The 20759-nt window shown below is 47.7% G+C and overlaps 1 protein-coding gene across 3 annotated transcripts in view; it reads left to right on the top strand.

Annotated features, from left to right (window-relative positions):
• Window positions 1–20759, top strand: part of HVCN1 (hydrogen voltage gated channel 1) — a 32256-nt gene that overhangs the window by 9658 nt on the left and 1839 nt on the right. For all 3 annotated transcript variants that reach the window (XM_039879438.1, XM_039879439.1, XM_039879440.1), the window contains 4 exons: window positions 10386–10667; window positions 15485–15589; window positions 17890–18121; window positions 20304–20416. In XM_039879438.1, coding sequence (XP_039735372.1) covers window positions 10386–10667; window positions 15485–15589; window positions 17890–18121; window positions 20304–20416 — 732 coding nt within the window. The remainder of the gene's footprint in view (window positions 1–10385; window positions 10668–15484; window positions 15590–17889; window positions 18122–20303; window positions 20417–20759) is intronic.

Genomic DNA, 20759 nt, shown 5'->3' with positions numbered 1-20759 from the left:
CGGTTTTTACTTACCTGTAGATCAAGGACACCTTTCTATGCGAGTGCCTGTGGGTACACGGGCTGACTGCATTCTTACCTTCTACGTGTAGTATTCTGCATCGTGGGTCTGCCATCGTGTATTTAACGATGGCCTCTGAGGTCATTTCCAGGTTTGGGCTGTTGTAGCAGGACTGCAGCGAGCATCCGTGTGCTCGTGTGAGTCACCTTGCCAGGTCATATGATTTGGGACACTTTAAATTTTGATAGAAACTGGTTTAAGGCTTATCTCCTTCTTCACTCCCATGCCTGGCACATTAGAGAGACTCATATTTTCAAAAGATGAAAGAAACTACCCGATTGCTCACCTAAAAAGGGCATACCCATTTACATGTCCTCCAGGTGGCCTACAGCAGTGTCTCCTTCCCTATACCTCTGTCCACCTGCCACACCGTGTAACTTTGGACAATTGGTCTCTCCTCCTGTGCCTCAGTTTTCCCTTCTGCAGAATGGAAAGACTGCCTACTTCTCAGGACTGTTATAAGCCTCAAGGGAGAGCCAGTGGGAGTGGGGGTGGCCTGTAAGCTGTGAGCAAAAAGCAGCAGCTGCTACCCAGATCGGCTATAGAAGAAGGCTTCATTCAGGTGGTTTTGTGACCTCAGAAAGAGCTCGCTTACTCCAGGGGATCATAAGCCGACTTGGGCACATGGCCTCTGTATTAATTTCCTGGAGCTGTCATGACAAATGACCACAAACTGGGAATCTTAAAACAACAGAAATGTATTCTCTCAGTCCTGGGGGCTAGGAGTCCAAAATCAAGGTGTCGGCAGGGTTGGCTCCTCCTGGAGTTCCCGAGGGAAGGTCTGTGCTTCCCTGTCTCCCAGCTTCGGGCGGTTGCCGACAGTCCTTGGTGTGCCTTGGCTTGTAGATGCGTCACTGCAGTCACCGTCTCCACCTCCTCAGGGGATTGTCTGTGTGTCTTCTCCTCTTATAAGGACACCGGGTCGTTGGATTGGGCTCAGCCTAAATCCAGGATGATTTCATCTCAAGATCTTTAACTAATTCCATCTGCAAAGATCCATATTCCAAGTAAGATCATGTTCTGAGGTTCCAGGTGGACATGAATTTTGGGACAGCCACAGTGCAACCCATTACACCCTCCTAGCGGGCAGCTGTCCAGTCAGCAGCTGCCTGGCTTCTTCTCGGCCATGAGTTCTAACGCGTGGGCTCCGAGTCACACGGCATAGGTGTCAGATCTCGGCTCTGTCATTTTCCAAGTGCATGTCTGTGAACATGTCACCTCCCTCACCAAGACCCAAAATGATGACCTCAACCTCAGAGGGTTGTTAGGAATTTAAATGAAATAGCGCATTTAAAGAACTTAGTGGTGTGTTAATATAACAACTAATGTAATAATCAGTAACAATAGATATCACGGCTGTTGTGGCTTGTTAGCGTTTGGAAGTGGAGGTGTTGATTAATGACCACATCGGATCCCAAAAATAAGTTCTTGGGGGAGGGGGGAAATGGGGACTTAAGGGACATTGGGCCCTGGGAATTGGGAATTGGCTGAATTGGCTGACTTTCTTAAAAAGTGCCATTTTCTGTGATTGCCTGATGACCATGAAATAGGGACTTCCCCCTCCTACAGACGGCAGCCTCGGAGCCTGTAAAAATAGGCATTCGTGAGGCCAATTTTTTTCTTCATCTCTTCTAAGTCTGTTTTTCTCATTTTCCCCTCTTTCTCCCAGCTAGTAATTTTACCCGTCACGTGTTAAAGAGAAGTAGGCAATTCATTTCTCTTTGAGGGGGTCGCTCCTGCCGGTTTTCGTTAATTCAGTCATTAGCTATTCCTTGAGCCTCTCTCTGTGACCGAGGGAGGGAGAGTGTCCGCCCTCCCCGTTCAAAGTGCTCACTAGTAAGTGGCCCTCGCCCAGCGGGCGGCGGTTAAAGAAGGCCTCCCAGGGGAGATCAAATCTAGACGTCTGTGAAGCCTGAAAGAACGAGGGTGAGACAGGCAGAGGGGATTCCAGACAGTGGGGACAGCGTGCAAAGTCCTAGAAGCAAGAGAAAGTGCAGTTTGTTCTAGAACCGGGAGGCATTCTGTACGGTGGAGAATGGTGGAGGCAGGGAGGAGACGGGGGACCCCTCTGGCTTGGTCCCGAAGGCGGGGGTTGGGGAACTGGAGGTTATGAGGTGGTGGGGGGTAGGTGGCAGCAGGGACACAGCGAGGTTGGCACTGGAGAAAGGTGACGCTGGCCACTGCGGTGGGTGGGGAGAGAATGGGAGGCAGGAGGCCGAGGGAGGAGGCTGGTGTGGGCTTCCCAGGGGAAGGAAGGGGTCAGATGGAGAAGGAGGAGGAGCGTGAGCAGTGTGTGGGAGGTCACACTGACGAGCCCAAGGGAGAGAGGAGCCGAGGGTGGGCATTGGCTCTTGGCTTGGGCAGCAAGGTAGATGTGACGCCCTGCCCTAGGGAATGAATGGAAGACGGTGGGTATGGCGGGGAACAGATAAGAAATGCATTCGGTCTGCGTCACAGCACACCGGCGACCTGGCGGAATACCAGACATCCAGGTGGAGACAGACCCTGATTTGAACATGAGCAGCACTGAGAACACAAGTGCGTTGAGACCACCAAAGGCGGCGAGTCACCCTGCACCGGGACAGGGTCAGGTCTAGGGGACTTCAGTTGGTGTGGGGACAGGGACAGCGTAAAGGACTCTGAGAAGGGCAGCCAGAGATAGAAAAATCAAGAGACGAGACTGCGAAAAAGAACTGAGTCAGCCGTGTGAGAGGATGCAGTACCGTCACCGAGTGGGAACCACAGGGGTGGTCTTTGATATGGAAAGGTGACCCCAGAGAGAGTAGCGTCAGGATAGAGTGGGTCAGCAAGGGTTAATGCAAGAGGGATAGAGATGGGGGCCTGTTCAGTGCCAGAGACTCTGCTGGTCTAGATGCTCGGGGTTGCAAGTGACAGAAACAACCCAACGAAGACTAGACTTAAGCCACATATTGGTTCATGTGATTGAAAAGTCTGGGGGTTGCAGAGGCCAGCTGCGGGCAGGGAAGCAGAGACGTGAGGTATCCACGGATAGAGATGAAGTTGGAGGAGTGGAGATGAGAGTTTTTGTTGTTGAAGAATGGTGAGAATAGCCGTCACTTGTGGAGGAGCTGCTCCGGGCCAGGCACTGAGGTTGAACCCTGTGCGACTCGCCGAGTCAGTCCTTCTGTTGTTTCTAGCAGGGCGGGTGGGATGTGAGGCTGCGAGGCCCACGTTTCCGTGATCAGCTATGTCTTTGCCCTTTTCTGGAACGTTTCTGCTTCTGGAATGAAAGGTTTTTGACTTAAAACCAGAGTTGTTTTCTGCTCTGCTGGGTGCCGTAAATATTTTCATCCCAAATTACTCAAACCTGCTTCTTGACTAGTCACAAGGTTTCAGAAAGAAAAATTTCCTCTCCTGTAAAATATAAATGTGGTTTTTGCAAAACACCCTGAGGCTCTCACCATACTGAGAACTAGAACAGGAGGTTTCCATCTGCCAATGAGGTATTTTAGGTTGAAATTATGGCCAGTAGCCACCTGGAGGCTTGGCACTAGGCCAGCCCGGGGACCTGGGCAAAGGGGAAGGGTCTTACCTCAGATAAGCTGCAGCCCCTCGTGGGAGACAGGGTACTAGTGCCCTCAGCCAACAGGTGCTTGATGGGCTTCTGCTCTAGGTCAGGTGCCACATGTGACTCAGGGGACAAAGACCCTGCCTTCGTGGAGTTTAAATGCTGATGCAGAGAGATAAGTAATAAATAAACAGCTGCACCAAAATGTTTTCTAGTTAGAAATTGTGATGAGGCCTCTTTTAGGAAAAGTAGAGTATAAAGAGAGGTTATAAAATTGAGAAGGATACCGGATTTCGTTAACCAATGTCACCATAAAAAAAGAAAAAAGAAAAAAAAATTGAGACGGGGTCCGATTTAGATTTTAGGGGTCAAGGAGGGCCTCTCTGAGGAAGGGGCATTTCAGCCGAGGCTTCAAGCATGAGTGAGAGTGACCCAAGGCCAGAGCGGGGAGAGGAGCATTCCGGGTTAAGGGGAGAGGCTGTGTGAGGCTCAGAGGGGGGAGTGTGGCACACTTGGGGACAGAGGGCAGCCAGCACAGCTGGAGCATGGGGAGCAGGTCAGGTTGTGGGGAGGGAAATAAGGCCAAACCCCACCGGGTCACAGACATCCTGTGAAGGATCTCAAATGTTTATTCAAAGAGCAAAAGGCAGGGAAGGGGCATGATTAGATGCTGTGGTCAGAGGTGAGGGCTTATGAAACCCACTCAGGCTTCTGGGTACAGAATGTGCTAGAATTGGGTCAAAGGAGAGATCTGTAAGGAGGCCATCACAGTCTTCTGGGTGACAGGATGAAGGCTTGGACCAGGGTGGTGGTAGAGGCGAAAGTGAATGGCGTGGGGAGAAAAGAGCCAGACAGGCCCCAGGATCACGGGTGGGGAAAGAACCGGAAGGTTCCCTCGCGGGAGGTTATGCAGTCAGTGCATAAGCTCTCCTTAGGCCCCTTAGCATCTGAAGAAGTATCAAATCAGGGGGCTCCCAAGGTACTTGAACAACATGGAAGACGGGGCAGGGGAGGCAGCCTGGAGTTCAAACCACGGATGCCTGATGTAGCATTTTGGGGCACTACCACCTCCACACGCACCACCTGTAACCTCACCCCACAGTCTCCGGACCCTTTAACGAGAAAATGTTGGAGTTCAGGGGAGGCTTATGAAAGAGGTGGTATTCTTTGATTAATTTGGAGCTTGAAAATGTTCAGGGCACCTCAGAACAGAAGAAAGCACAGAAGAAAGAACTGGGCCCAAGAACTTGAGTCCTAGTCCTAAGTGTACTGTGACCTTGAAGAAATCACAGCTGCCCAGCCCTGAAATGCTCTCACCTTGAAAGAGCGGGGCAGTCAGGCTAGGTAATTTATTTGGACGCTAACCTTTCCTGAGCTCAGGAAATCTATGATGAAAACGATCTGAGCATGCATCCAAAGGCATATTAATGGAGAAAGATTGTTTCATTTTACTTTGAAAACGTAAAAATATAAAAATAAAAATATCATATGCTCAGGTAAATATCATCCTGAGTTGACAGCTATTAACATTTTGTCATATTTTCCTCAAATCTTTTTTGTAATTTAAAAAAATGTTTTTCAGAAGGAGGCCGAGCTTTTTTTGACTTCCTCCATTTTCAGCCCTTATCCTGTCCTGAGATAGCCACTGTCCTGAGGTTGCTATCTCCTTCCGGTTCGTTCTTTTGTATGTTTGTCCTCGTGGTGTTCATTGAGCTTCTTGGATCTACATGTTTATATTTTTCCTTCGAATTTAGAGATTGTTTTCAGCCATTATTTCTCCAAGTATATATATGGCCTAATCTCTCTCATCTCCTTTGGTGCTCCAGGTACCTATATGTTAGACCACTTAATATTGTCTCGAAGGCTCCATTGTTTTTTTTTCCCCTAGCCTTATTCTATCCATCCTTCCACTAGATATTTTCTATTACTGTGTCTTTAAGTTCAACGATTTTTCTTTCTTATAGCATCTAATCAGCTTTTTCATTTTATGTATGTATATTTAAGTTTTAAAGTATCCATTCGTATCTCTTATTTTTTTTTGTTTTTAAATTTTATTTTATTATTAGTTTCAAGTATATAGTACATGGGTTAGACGCTTATATAGTTTATAAAACGATCCCCCTAATTGCTGTTTCTCTCCTCTGGCTCTCCACATAGCCATTACATTAATGCCGACTGCATTCCCTGTGCCATGCTCCCATCTCCGTGACCATCTATCGACTACTAATTTGTACTTCTTTAACCCTTAACTCCTTTCTCCCAGCCTCCCGATACTCTTTCCCCTCTGGCCGTCACTGGATTATTCTCTATAGTTGTGAGTCTGTTTTTGATTAGTTTGTTCTTTTTGTTCCTTAGATTCCGTATATAAGTGAAATTATATGGTATTTATCTTTCTCTGTCTGACTTATTTCACTCAGCATAATAACCTCTAGGTCCATCCATGTCATTGCAAATGGTAGGATTTCATTTTTTTAATGGCTGAGTAATATTCCATTGTATATATGAACCATTACTTCTTTATCTAATCACCTGTTGATGGACATTTAGGTTGCATTCGTATCTCTTTTATAGTTTCCATTTCTCTATTGAGATTCTCTATTCTTTATTAAGTTCGTGTTTTCCTTGAAACCCTTGAACATGTTTATATAACTATTTTCAAGTCATTTTCAGGTCTTTGTTGGCCAATTCCATTATCTCTGTCCATTTCGAGCTAAGAAGCTAATTTGTTTAACTGGTTATGACCGCATTTTCTGCTTATTTTTTTGTCTAGTAATTTTTTATTATATGCTGGACATTATGAATGTTATGTCATTGATTGTATTTTGCTCTCTTCCCTAATGGAATATTGAGTTTTGTTCCAACAGACACTTGATTTACTTGGGGATCAGCTTGATCTTTTCCAGGCTTAGCTGGGATGGGCTTAACCTAGCCCTAACTGTAGGGCTAGATTAGTTTTACTGATAAGCATGGCTTTTCTAGAATTCCTGCTGAATGCTCGGTGTTCAGTGAGATCTCTCACTGTGGCTGTTTGGAATTCACAGATCTCCCCACTCAGCCCTGTGTAGTCTATGCTAGTTATTCAGCTCACAGTTCTCCAAGAGTCTTTTTTTCCCCCTCAAACTTGTAATTTGTCCTGCCTCGTGAAGTCTTGCTCTGCACATGTGAAGTTTAAGACTCAGCCGAACTCCAAATTTGGAGCTCCTTCTTTGCACAGATTCCTTTTCTCTGCCATGCACATTCCTGAGGGAGGCTCAGTAGCCCTGAACTCTATAATCTGTGCCTCCACAGTCCAGAAAGTACCTCTAGGCAGAAAGCCAAGGCAGTTGTGGTGCTCATCCCATATGTTTCTTTTCTCTCGGGATCACAGTAACTTTCACAGATTTTATCCAGTTTTATAGCTATTTATACCAGTTACTCTGTCATGGTCAGTAGCAGAAATCCCAGTCTTTTGTATGTTTACACTCCCATTTTTACACAATCCAAGAGCAGTACATAGTAATATTTTGCATGTATTTTTAAATTTTTACTTTGTTTCCAAAGACTATCGATACACTAGAGCAATGTGAAAATAATAATGAAAGTGAGATATTTTGTGGCAAACTTTGGGGGGGGGTGAGGTTTGGACTGTAATCCATGAATTATCTCGGGGTAAATGCTGCAGCCCCAAGCACTACCGGCGAGTGTTCTTGGGGCGAATGGGAAATGGGTTAAGTGGTATTACATTGTTAATGCTCTTCCATATCTTCCTTTTATACTCAAAATAATTTTAAAGATTTGTCCACATTGCTGTATTCATTTAGTCACTTAAATATTTGAGTGTTTTGTGTGCAAGGCACTGGGTGGACAGTTGCACAAGATGGAAAAAGTCCTACTCTCATGGAGCTTAGAGTCTAGCTGGGGAGGCAGATAATAAACATATAAACAAGTACATATATAACGTCAGCAGCAATAAGTGCAATAAAGAAAAATGAAGCCAGGTAAGGGGAATGCAGTGTGACTGGGGGAGGGTGACCGGACAAGGTCTCAGAAGAGGTGATATTTGAGCAGAGGCCTGACCTGAGAGAAGGTGCGAGTAAGCCAGGAGGAAGAGAATTCCAACAGGCACTGGATTTACTTGGGATCAGGAAGAGGAGCTAGGGGTGCTGAAACATTTGAGGGTTTCAAGGAAGGACATGACGTTATCGCATTTATGTTTAATAAGTTCTTTCTGCTTGCCGTATGGAGCGTGGATACAGGGAGGAGGCGGGGAGGCTGCTGCAGTAATCCAGGCAAGAGAGGGCAGGGGAGGAATGGTTTGAACCAGATAATAGCAATGTAGACGGGAGTACTGGCCTTACTGGGAATGTAATTTAAAGGTAGAGCCAACAAAATTTACTGTTAGGCAGGTGTTTGAGAGTGAGAGAAAGGAGGATCAAGAATGATGCCAGAGTCACTGGCCTAAGGAAACAGACAAATGAAATGCCATAAACTGAAAAAGAGAAGGTTTGAGTGATGAATGAATAATCCTGCTTTGGACATGCTTGGGTGTAAGGTAGCTATTAGATAACTAAGGGTGATGTCCTATAAATCAGAGGTCCCCAACCCCTGAGCCGCAGACCGGTACCGGTCCATGGCCTGTTAGGAACCAGGCCACACAGCCGTAGGTGAAGGGTGGGCGAGCCAGCGAAGCTTCATCTGTGTTTGCAGCCGCTCCCCAACACTAGCATCACCGCCTCAGCTCCACCTCAGATCATCAGGCGTTAGATTCTCATAGGAGCACCGGTCCCTGCTGCCACAAAGGTTGGGGACTGCTGCTGTAAACAATTGGGTACCATATCTGGAGTTCAGGGGAGAGACTGGGATTTGGAATAGTATTTACATATCATGCTGCTGAATGAGACCCCCTAAGAACTTAGTACGGAGAAAAGAGGGAGTCATTGGCCCGAGCCCTGAGAATGCCAATACTTAAATTCAAGGTCTTCGTCTTAAGACATCCAGCAAGCCAGACTGGCAAGAAGGAACCATTGAGGCAGGAGGAAAATCAGGAGAGTGTGGACTCCCAGAAGCCAATGAGAGAAATGTTTGAAGAAAGGAGCGATCTACTGTGTTCAGTGCTACAGAGCGAGTACCAGTGTTGTCCTCCGTGATGCAAAGAGACACAGTTCCTTCTTTTTAACTGCTGTATAGTATTCCATCACATGAATAGAGGAGATTCATCTCCCACTACTTAGGTGAACATTTACAGTGAACATTCTTGAACATGTCACTGATTCAAGCACACGTGGGCGAATTTTTCTTTGGTGCCTATCCGGGGACAGAATCACTAATCACTAAGAAAGATATGGACAACTTCATCTTAACAAAACAATACCATATTGCATTCCAAAAAAATAGTGGTGCCAGTGTGTGTTTGTATCTTCAGTGTTCAAGAGACCCCATTGCTTCACACCATCACCAATATTTGCCATTGCAGACTTTCAAATTCTTGACCAATCTAAAGAGTGAAAGGTGTGTGGTTGTTACCTCCATTTGCATTTTCCTGAGGACTAGTGAAGTCGAGTGTCTTGGCCATTTGGGTTTCCTCTTAAGGGACCTGCCTATTAATATCCATTACCTAGTTTCCCATGGAGTTATCTTTTGGGGGTAAGATTTCTTTATATATTCTGGATACTAAATCTTTGTCTATTAGGTACATTGCAGATACTTATTCCCAATCTGCAGTGTGTCTTTGTGGGCGGGGGGGTGTGTGTTTGTGTGTGTATGTGTGTATGATATAAAAGCTTTTAGTTTTGATGAGTTGAGTCTATATCTTTAGTGTTTTGTGTCTTATTTAAGCAATCTTTCCCTATCTTGAGACCATAAAGACACTTGCCTGTATTTTGTTCTAAGACTTGGAGAGTTTTATAAGAATACATTTATGTATGTTAATGTTAATGCATCTGAAATTTATTCTGTGTGTGGTGTGAGGGAGGAGTCTTTTATTTACTTTATTTATTTATTTTTTTAATTGAGAAAGATAGATGTCCTAACCTCTCCAGCCTTTTCCCACTGGTCTGGACTGCCACCAACATGACATCCAGGTTCCCAGAGGAACCGGGGTCTGCTTTGGGCTCTCCTTTCCTATTCCATTGATCATATTGCCTTTTCTTGTACCCATACCTGAAAGATTTCATTATTGAACTCCATAAAACAATTATTACCTGGGGAAAGTGGGGAGAATTATTTGGTTTTTTTGCTTTGAAGTCATCAGTCTTTAAACAATTGACCATGGGGTATCTAAAACAGTGCTGGCTGAACTTAGGAAAAATCTGTTTGCTGCTCACCTTTCAAGGACTGAGCTGTGATGTGAAGGGGGGCAGGCCTTCGCTTTTCTGTGAAACTGTGGGTACTTTTACTTTTGGCTTACCCCTCCCCACCGACTCTCACCTCCGGTTTTTCAGATGGCGATGCTTATGAACCATAGGTCCGCTCTTCTGGGCTTTACACGTGGGCCTGTGGTGGGTATTTTGTGACTGAGCTGCAGTACCAATTCCGTCGGTTACTACCAACCAGACTACAGCGATAGGCCTGATGGGGTCTGGCGTTTCCTGTTGCCTCACCGGCACTAAGAACCTAGATTCCAAAAATAAAAGCACCAGAAACCACCGTGACCTCACAGTCTCTGCTCGCACGGTGCTCTGAGCGCTGGGGCTGCTTCACCCCTGCGGCCCTCTCCAGCTGCGGCCCTGCTCCCTGCCAGAGAGACGTGGGGGTCTGCATGGTCTGGATGGGCTCCGAGGGCCACCCTGCCTGAGTGCTCACTGTGCCCTTCCTTCAGGCAGTCACCCGCAGGGCCAAGGTGGCTCCCGCTGAGAGGATGAGCAAGTTCTTGAAGCACTTCACCGTCGTTGGGGATGACTACCATGCCTGGAACGTCAACTACGAGAAATGGGAGAACGAGGAAGAGGAGGAGGAGGAGGAGGAGCAGCCACCAGCAACACCGGCCTCGGGCGAGGAGGGCAGAGCTGCCAACCCAACTGCAGCCCCTGTCTCCACGCCGAAGCGGCCCCTCGACTTCAGGAGCACGCTGAGGAAGCTCTTCAGCTCCCACAGGTTTCAGGTAGGTGGGCAGCGGCCCCGGGTGCCCATGGTGGGGGCGGGCAGAGCCCTCAGCTGAAAGTCACGAGGCCAGGGTGGGGCGGCTCTCTGCCACTGCCTCATTCACTGTGCAGGTGTCCCCAGAGTACGACCATGTGCCAGGTACCCATACAGCAGCGGGTACACTGGGCGGGTCCCATGTCGTCAGAGATTAAATAAATCATCATCGAAAAGTCAAAGGTCCATCAGCTGATAAAGGATAAGCAAAATGGGGTCTATCCACACTCAGCCCTAAACGGGAATGGAGCCCTGACACACACCACAATGTGGATGAACCTTGAAAGCACGATGCTGAGTGACAGAAGCCAGTCACCAAAAATCATATATTGCGTGATTCTGTTTGTATGTAACGTCCAAAATAGGTAAACCCTAGAGACAGAAAGCAGATTGGCGGTTATCATAAGCTGGAGGGAAGGAAGAAGGGGCAGTGACTGCTGATGGATACAGGGCCCCCATTTGGGATGAGAAAAATGTTCTGGAACCACATAGTGGTGAAAGTTAGTTACACAACCTTGAGAATATGTTTAATGTCACTGAACTTTACGCTCTTTGAAATCATAAATTTTATGTTGTGCAAATTTCACCACACATGCACTCACAAACTAAACTGTAAACATTGAAGGCAGAAGAAACACTCCTGCATTCACTCAGCAAACATGACATGCCTGCCCTGAGTTGAACAAGGCCAACAGGGTCCCGTGCCTCACAGATTCATTGCCGTGGGGGCCTCAGTCTCTTTTGTGGACTGATGCCACAAACATCCGCCTGGCTTAATGTGCCTGTGACCTCCAGGTGTGGTTGTGGGGAGAACTTCAAATAACAAAGAGACCAGAACTTTTTATGGCATTCAAGACCTGCCCTGACGTCTTCTGATTTTGAAGGGCAAAGGCAGGTTGAGTCTGGCCAGCTTTCTGAAGCCCACCCCCAGCCCTGAGGTGGGCAAGCAGGTGTCCACAAGCGTGTCTGCATCCCAGGAGAATGCAGGAGGCCCAGGGACATTAGGGAAGCACGTAGCCCCTTGTCATCCCGGCTCTCAAATGAAGCCATTTTGGGGACCCAGCTGCAGGTGTCCTCTGAAACCAAAATAACCCAATTCCTACCAAGACCCAATGTCCCTTCTGAAGCAGGGAGAAGCAGTCCCTGTCACTCCCATCACTGACTTTGTTCCAGGGTAACATAGAAAAAAAAAAAAATTATTTTGGTCTTTTTCTCTTTTATGTGGCTTAGAGAAAAAATGCAGGCCAAACAACCCGGCCCGCCTTCCAGTTCACTTCTCTCTGTGGCTGTGACAGCAAAGGAAACGTGATATTAAGTTGTTGGGGTTGAAATCCCAAACCCTCAATTTCAGGAGCAGAAAGAAGGAGCCAGCCTCCTCCCAGCTGCAAGGGGAGCCCTGGATGCTCCCCCACCCCTGCCACTACAAAGTTCCCCCTGAGCTGGGGCCCCCCAGAGATACTCATACTGGGGAAAAAGAAGACTGACTGTTGCAAAATAAGTAGAGATGTTTATTCATTCACTCAACAGTCGTTTTTTAGCACCTACTATGTGCCAGGGGTACAGCGGCGAGCATGACGAACACACACCTGCCCTCACTCACGGAGAAGCCATGCTCAGTGGAGAGGCAGGTGTTCCAGAAATCACCCAGACAGATGCTGGTGATAAGTGGAGAGAAGCTCCCTTCAGGGGAACAGGAGGGGCTCAGAGATTTTGGGGTTGAGGGGAGACCTGATCTAGGATTGGGAGGCAGAAGATGTGTGGCGGAGGGAGTGACATTTCATCTAACAGGGCAGGAGTGAGCTCTGTGGATGGGGGAGGGGCAGGGCTTTGGGGCAGGAGGCCATGTTTGCAAAGGGCCTGCGAGGGCAAGAGTCTGCAGTGTTGGAGGAATTGAGAAGGGTCCACGTGGCCTGTGGATAGTGAGAAGAGAGGAGGCACTAGGAGGGCATTGCCCATGGGCAGTGGACAGCCATCGGGGGTTCTAAATGTGGATGAGAGGGGCTAACGTGACCAGATTTGTTGAGGGTCTCAGAGTAGAAGCCAGGAGGCCACATCGGAGCGAGGGATGCCAGTTCAGGGGTTTGATCTGTGCCAGTGGAATCAGCACACGAGAAGATTCTGCAGTCCCTCTCCTGGATGTATTCTCCACCTGTTCCCATCGTTTGAGGTGGCCAAAGTGACATGATATATGGTTAACTGCTGTTGCTTCTCACATGGGGTGGCACAGCCAAGGGAGAGTATACGGGGTGTGTCGGGCCTCTGTGGAAACCACGGATGGACAGGGGACGATAGCTGTGAAGAGCTTCACTTTTGTTACCGGCTCACGGTGGCTGGGCCCTGTGCTCAGCGCCTTCCACACGTCATCTCATGCGATGCTCCCATCATCGCTCTGGGGTGGAAAGTATGACCAACCTCATTTTCCCCAGGAGGACACTGAAGCTTAGAGTTAACGCTGAGGCTCGGCGGTATCGAGAGATGTCCCTGAGGTCCAGGCTCTTGGGGGAGGTGGCCCAGGACTGGCCGCCCGTAGCCGCCCACACTCTGCACCACTGCATTCTGCTGCAGGCACGGCCATCGCTGCCAGGCGAAGACTTGAAATTAACCAGCCTCCCTGAAGTCACAGAATTTGCGTGACTCCCCTCAGAAATAGAGCTAACTGCTTGTGAACTGGTAAATTCAGGGCCTTGGGGGTTAGTTTAGAGAGGCCGGGGTGGGGACCCAGGCATTGTAGTTTTGTGACCTTGGGTCTATCTGTCTCTTTAGAGATGAGATACATATAACATGAAGTTAACCACTTTAATTCGTTCAGTGGCATTTATTTAGCTTATTCACAATGTTTGCCACTGTCACCACTATCTAATTCCAGAATGTTTTCATCACCCTAAAAGGAGGTTTGGTACCCATTAAATAGTAACCCCCCTAGGCCCTGACAACCACTGATCTACTTTCTGTCTCTATAGATTTACCTGTTATGGACATTTCATATAAATGAAATTGTACAATATATATGGTCTTTGGTGACCAGCCTCTTTCACTTAGAATAATGTTTTCTTGGTTCGTCCGTGTTATAGTATGCATCAGGACTTCATTTCTTTTAATGGCTGAATATTCTGTTGGTTTTTAATATCTCTGTGTCTTGGTTTTAGATCAGATTCCTTTAGCTCTAAAATAAAACCAAAGAAGGAAGGAAGGAAGGAAGGAAGGAAGGAAGGAAGGAAGGAAGTGAAGGAAGGAAGGAAGAAGGAAGGAAGGAAGGAAGGAAGGAAGGAAAGGAAGGAAGGAAGGAAAGATGGAAGGAAAGATGGAAGGAAGGGAGGGAGGGAGGAAGGAAGGAAGGAAGGAAGGACCCACCCACCCACCAGAGGCTTGCCTCTTTATTAAGCTACTGAATTTGGATATGTGCAAAAACTTCATTACCAAGCAATTTGCCATGCAATTTTCACAATAAACCATGTCATCAAATACTTTAATTACTGAAATAATTAGCTACAGTTTGAAATGGTCAAAAGATTTGTTAGTCTTTTTTAAATTTTATTTTTAAAACGTTTTCATTTATATTAGCGTCAGGTTTACAGTACGTTGGTTAGGCATTTATATGGTTTATGAAATGACCTGCCGCCCCTCAGCGATCGCTCTCTACATCACCCCTCTGGCTCTGCACAGGCCATGACAATACTATTGACTATGTCCCCTGTGCTGTGTACTCTATGTCCCTGTGACTATTTTGTAACTTAATAGTTCTTTCTTATATAGGCCCGAACTTGTTGAATTTCATCCTGAAACTGCAGACACTGCCAAGATAACGGCAGATTAACTTTCAGAGCCCAAATTTGTCTACCTGAGCGTGTCAGAGGCAGGCCCCAGGGAAGCAAGGGATGGTCCAAGATTTCTAAAGGAAGAGAGGGATTAGCAGTGTCCTCTGGGGTTCCTCCCATTGCCGCCGTTTCCGCCACCACCGCGTCATCCCCAGGGTCTCCCTGAACTCCGTCACCTCCATCCTTCCCATTAGCGCCCTCGCCAAAGTCGTCACCACCTCAAGACGTTGCCATGATCACCACCATCACTGAGGTCGCCTGCTCACTCCGGCCTGGTCGCCACTGCCCTCCTCGGCCGGCAGGTCATGAGATTGATTGCCTTTCCCATAGCCCTTCCCAGTCCCCCTCGCCTCTCCCGGCCCCCTCCTCACTCCACCCCGTGTTGGGGCTGCTGTCCCACAGCTCTGGTTGGAAGCTGTTTTATGTGCATAGCGGATATCGCTTTAACCGGGCCGGCTGAGGAAGGCAGTGCCTGGAGGTCCTTCCACCACTCAGATCTCTGAGGCTGGGTGTTCTTAATTATTTATTGAGCATCTGTTCTGGGCTTACCCTGGCGAGAACAGTTCTCAGAACTGGAAAAACGTAAACGTGTCAAAACTTTTTGATTACTTATATATTTTTTGCCATCTAGGAATTAGCAATTTGGTTTGAGAGATGCTGGGAAGCCGTGAGCAAGTAAGAGAAAGATAAGCGGTGACCGAGGGTCAGTGAGCTGTACAGAGCAGCTCTAGGACGGGCACTGCCTGGGGGCGGACAGGCCGGGAAGGCGGCAGAAGGAGGGGCTTCTGTGAGAGGAGCTGGCCCCCAGCAGGCCCCCTGCAGGACGCTCGGGCTGTGGGCAGCAGCTTCCCAGCCTTGGCATTTTCCCCCAGTGGTTTCGCCCAGATGTTTCCAAACCAGCTGTTCCAGGTGGAAGGAGGGTCCCCACTTATGTCTCATGGTTTCCTGCTCCTCCCTCGGCCCGCAGGTTATCATCATTTGCCTGGTCATTCTGGATGCCCTCCTGGTGCTGGCCGAGCTGATTCTGGACCTGAGGATCATCCAGCCTGACAAGAACAACTATGCACCCAGGGTAAGGTGTCAGCAGCCCTATAATTCGGTTCACTTCCGTTAGCCACACTGACAGAGGGCAGAGTGGTGCAGACAGCACTCGCCTTGGAGTCGCCAGGCCTTATTAGTAGTTTGACTGACTGGATACTTTTAGCCAAAGAGCAGAGAAAATGCCTTCCTTTCCAAATTATGGATAAGCATTTACTACAAGCAGGAGACGTTCTCAGTTCCCCCGATGGCTTGACTCTTGAGTTAACCCAGACCACTGGGCTGGAGCGTGGGATTCTAGAGGACAGTGCTACTTTCCCATCCCCGAGAGGCAGACACGCTCTGTCTCCTCCTGAAGATGTTCCTATGTGGTCCCTAGCATGGAGCCACTTGGGGGATGTGCCCACAAATTCACAGTTCCCGCCTGAGTCCGCCCCAGACATTTCCCCAAGGGGCGGTGGACTCACCAAAAACGCACCGTATGTGGCCCCTGTCATCAGGAACATGGGAGAAGGCCAGGGCCTGAAAAGTGTCTCCCTACACACTTTTTCTAAAAACAAAATTCAACCGATAATGCAAAAATGTCTTTTCAAGTGATAGAAGGGATGGAAAAAAATATTAAACATCCTTCTTACTACTCGAGGTCCCTTTCCTCCCATTGATGAACTTCTTTTCTCTGTTTTTTAACAGAATCAGTAACATACCTGCTATATTCACTGTCTTGTGCGTTTCTTTTTCTTCAACTTTTTATTAAGAAAAGAAGGCAATTATACATTTTGCTATATTTGCTTTATCTAGACATATCCACGAACACACCCATGTATTTTTGTCCGACCATTTGAAAGTAAGTTAGACATCACAACACTTCACCCCTAAATACTTTGAACAAGGTCTTTCTCCCACAGAACCGTAATAGCATTATCACATCTCAAAAATTATCAATTACTCCTTAATGTCTAATAACCAGTTTGTATTCAAATTTCCTCATTCATTCCAAGAATGTCTGTTATAGTGCTTTTTTCCCAAACGAGGATCCAGACATTCGATGTTATATTTAGTTATATTTTCTCACCTTTTTTTTTTTTTTTCTCATGACATTGACTGTCCAGCCAATCGTCTTATACAGTGTCCCGCATTCTGGATTTGTCAGACTGTTTCCTCAGAAGTCCTTTAAGTTGTCCCTTTATTCTCTGTATTTTCCTGTAACTAGAGATTAGTCCAGAGTCTTGTACAGTTAGTTCTTCGCTGGTGAGCTGTTGTCTTTATATTGTGGCGCATGGGGCCAGGGGTCGACTGTTATTGATACCCTGTAAGATCACTTGATTAAGGTCGTGAATGCTGGGCTGCTCTGCTGTCCAGGGACACTTTTCCCTTTGCAGTTACAAATAATCTGCCCAGGGACACTTCAGCACCCTGCAAGAATCTTCTTCCCCAGTTAGCATCCACAGGCTGGGCAGTGAGTACACAGAGGGATGCAAACCAATGATTTCTCTCTTTCCTTCTACATCTAGTAGTTGATATTCTTTTGTAAAGTAGAGCTTTCCTTTTTTTTTTCCTGTGTGTGCACATATCACTTGCTATGGACTCAGGGATTTTGCGTGTGTGTGTGTGTGTGTGTCTGTTTGTCTTTGTGTGTGTATTCAGAGTATTACGATCATAGTCATTCTTTTCGATGTTCAAATTGTCCCAAATTTTGTCACCGTGAGCCTCTTGGAATGGACTGCTGTGTCTGGCATGACTCCCTAGTCTTTGAGCATTTCCTTGCTTGCAGGCCCGAGATGACATCCCAGCTCACTTTGTTAGTGAAGACCAGCATTTATAAATCAAGACCTGGGAACTCTTCACTTACGGTCTACCTTGGTGATCATTTCTAATCAATACACATGGATCAGCCTGGGTCTTTTCTACAATTGCATAGTGCTGCATATGGAGGTTCTGTGATGCATTTGCCAAGTGCCCTCTAACAGATAGTTCTATCGTTCTGCAAACGATGCTGCAGTAAATAGCCTCACAACAGGCCTTTGTCTACGTGTGAACTTAGCCGTAGGATAAATTCCTAGCAATGGCATCGCTGTGCCAATAGGTGTGGTGGATGTTTTCAATGCTGCCACCACACAGTTGCCCATGGAAGAGCAGAGCCCTGTCTGTGGCGTTCCCAGCTATACTGCCAGCCAGAGAACAGCGCGTGGTGCTGGCAGGAGTTCGATTGGTCAGTGTATGAAATCTCTCTCTGGGGACCAAGCAGGGGCACTTGAAGCCAGCTGGTCTGTGTGACCTGCCCCAACCTGTGACCAGCCTGGATCTGCTCTCACTGTGCCTCCTTGTCTCCTTCAGCTATTCCACTACATAAGCATTGCCATCTTGACCTTCTTTATGATGGAAGTTTCCTTTAAAATATATGCCTTCCGTTTGGAGTTCTTACACCACAAGTTTGAAATCCTGGATGCCATCGTCGTGGTAGTTTCTTTCATCCTTGACATTGTCCTCCTGTTCCGTGAGCACGAGTTTGAGGCTCTCGGCCTGCTGATTCTGCTCCGGCTGTGGAGAGTGGCCCGGATCATCAATGGTAGGTCCCCTGCGCTCGCGGATTCCCGAGCAGAGACGGAGGGTGGGCGGAGCCGGGAGTGGGCGGAGCCGAGAGTGGGCGGAGCCGAGAGTGGGCGGAGCCGAGAGTGGGTACAGAGGCTGCTGTGGTGCTTTCCATTACGATTCCTGTCTCCTCCTCCCCGCAGTCTCAAGAAAGTGAAGTGGTCTGATTTGGTGTCCCAGCGCCACCTCTGTGGCTACGAATTGACACCGAGCCATGTCCTCTGAGAGGAACTACCCTTCTCCTTTCGGTCCTGTTTCTACGATCACTAGATGTTTGTGGAAAGGGTTAGACTCACCCCTGATTGGTCCCTCCAGCTTGGCTCCCGGAGCAACTTTTGTTTTCACTTTGGTGTTTCCTATCAAACCCTATCTCACTTTGGGAGGGGCACACCAGAAGGGGTGTAGGGAAGCTGAAATGCTGTGCGTTAGGTCCTGACCCCTTTGAGAAAGTCACAGCACGCGTTTGCATGATGAAGACTCTGAGAACTGCCATAGTTTTCCAAACTGACCGATTTGACACTTTCTGGGGAAATAACACCTAGTCGCGTGCTATAGACTGTGGCCCTGGAGAACACACTTGGGACAATCCTGCTTTACCACATTTCAGGTAGAAATCCTATTCCTGGCGCACACCCTGTTCGGGAGCACGCCCTGTTGGTGTGGGGAGCCTCTGTCTCAGGGAAGCCAGGACGACTGTGACTTTAGGTGACAGTGATCACCAGCTAGTTAACTGTTCAACTGTCAGTGTAGTCAGAGTTGCTCAAACGCCTGCCCATGGACCTGCTATGTCAGAATCACCTTCAATGAACACTTTTTAAAAATAATGGAGACTGATGCAGAGGCCTGGGGTGGAGACCAGGCAGGGTGTCTGTCTTTGAGGTACTGCCAGGTGATTTCAGTGTCCAGCTAGACCAGGGCCCAGCACGATACGCCGTGGGTCTGTTGGGAGTGAGCGAGCAGCAGCGCGGCCCGTTTGCAGCAGGCCGTGCCCTGACAGAGTTCCTTTCTTTGGTGGCACAGCGGGTTCTGTCACAGCCTACTGGCTGGGGCGAGACCGCACAGGTGGAGGGCCATGCCATGTCTGCTCACGTGTGAGGCTATCTGAACAGCTTTGCCTGTGGGCACTGTGGGTTTTAGGGGTGAGTTCAGATCTAGTGATTAAAAGAAAGCCCATGAAGTGAAGAACATCCACTTGGGTTCTGTCAAAGGAAATAAAAGCTTTTCAGATACTATCGAAGATGCTTATGCTAATTGATAATTTCATTAATCGAATAGAAAAATACTCTGTACAGAGTTTATGCACAACTGAGGTAGATAAACCACAACTGATTATAAAGGACTCATGAGCCACAGTTACTGCCATTACTCTTGTCACACCTTGGTGAGATTCGCTTTTGCAGATAAAACCAAAACCATCTGGAACTTGTTCATTTACTTTGTCTAAATGGTAGCGGAGCATAGGACTGGCTAACGCTCATTATCACATTGCTGTCATATTTAGCGGCATGGCCTGAAAGGTCTGAAAAAGTAACACCGGGTTAAACTGGACCCAGTGTGACAACCAAGAACGCCGGGACCAGGGCCTGTTGCTCCCGGGCCTCACAGGCACATGTGTGGGTTAACGGGCCCAGATACTGTCACTCTTCCTTGGAAAGGGGCATAGCATCCCCCCGTTGTGGCAGTCTTTTGAGACAGTATCCCCACTGTGGTGTGGACATTTGGGAGCCATCAGATGACCCCGCTGTTAGCCAAGATTTAGGTTATCGCCTGACAACTAACATGGCCACCACTGTAGGAAAGTGGCAATCCCAGCACCAAACTCGAGTATTTCCAGCCTTGTACTTTTGTGGGTTTTGTGTACACTGCTAAGCAGCGGTGCCATCATGAATGAGCTGTGTTAAGGAGCTTGATGCTCAACTGGTCAGTGATTATTTCTACGGATTTTCCAGCCCATGGGAACTAAAGAGAAATATTGCACAACTAGGTACTGAGTAGCTCAGAAATGAAAAATTTGACCCTCTTAGTTCTGATACCTTTATTGATAACCGTTTTTTACTTGTCTGTCACCATCTTCCAAACTGTATACATTTATAATAGACTTTTTTTTTAAGTGGTTATACTGGAAACCAGAATCATTGAGACCCTCAATTATTTTTCAGGGATAATTATCTCAGTTAAGACACGATCAGAACGGCAACTGTTAAGATTAAAACAGATTAATATACAATTGGCCGCCAAGATCCAACATCTTGAATTCAGCTGCTCTGAGAAGGTAAGAAAACTCTTCTGGGAAAATGCTGGCTGTTTGCAGTCTCCCGCCTTCAGCATGGTGCTTCTCACCGCCAGGCCTCTGCTTGTGAGCTGCTCTTAGCCTGCAGCGCTCTGCCCCTGGGCTGTCTCCCCGGTCCTTTTGGAGTCGGCTTAGGCAGCGCCTCCTTCCCGGAACTATGCCACGCACCCATCCTTGTCACTGCTATTGTCCCTGGGACCCCGTCTGACAGTAGCAATCTCCTTCAGTGGACTGAATCCACAAGAAGTGTAGCCTTCCTTCAGCGCCGTGTCCCTGTGCCTGGGGCCCACTGAATGATTGTCACATCCCTGGTGAGGCTCAGAAA

Source organism: Pteropus medius, unplaced genomic scaffold (assembly GCF_902729225.1).
Source record: "Pteropus medius unplaced genomic scaffold, Ma_sr-lr_union100, whole genome shotgun sequence".
Classification (NCBI taxonomy): Eukaryota; Metazoa; Chordata; class Mammalia; order Chiroptera; family Pteropodidae; genus Pteropus; species Pteropus medius.
This window is presented reverse-complemented; position numbering and strand designations above follow the sequence as displayed.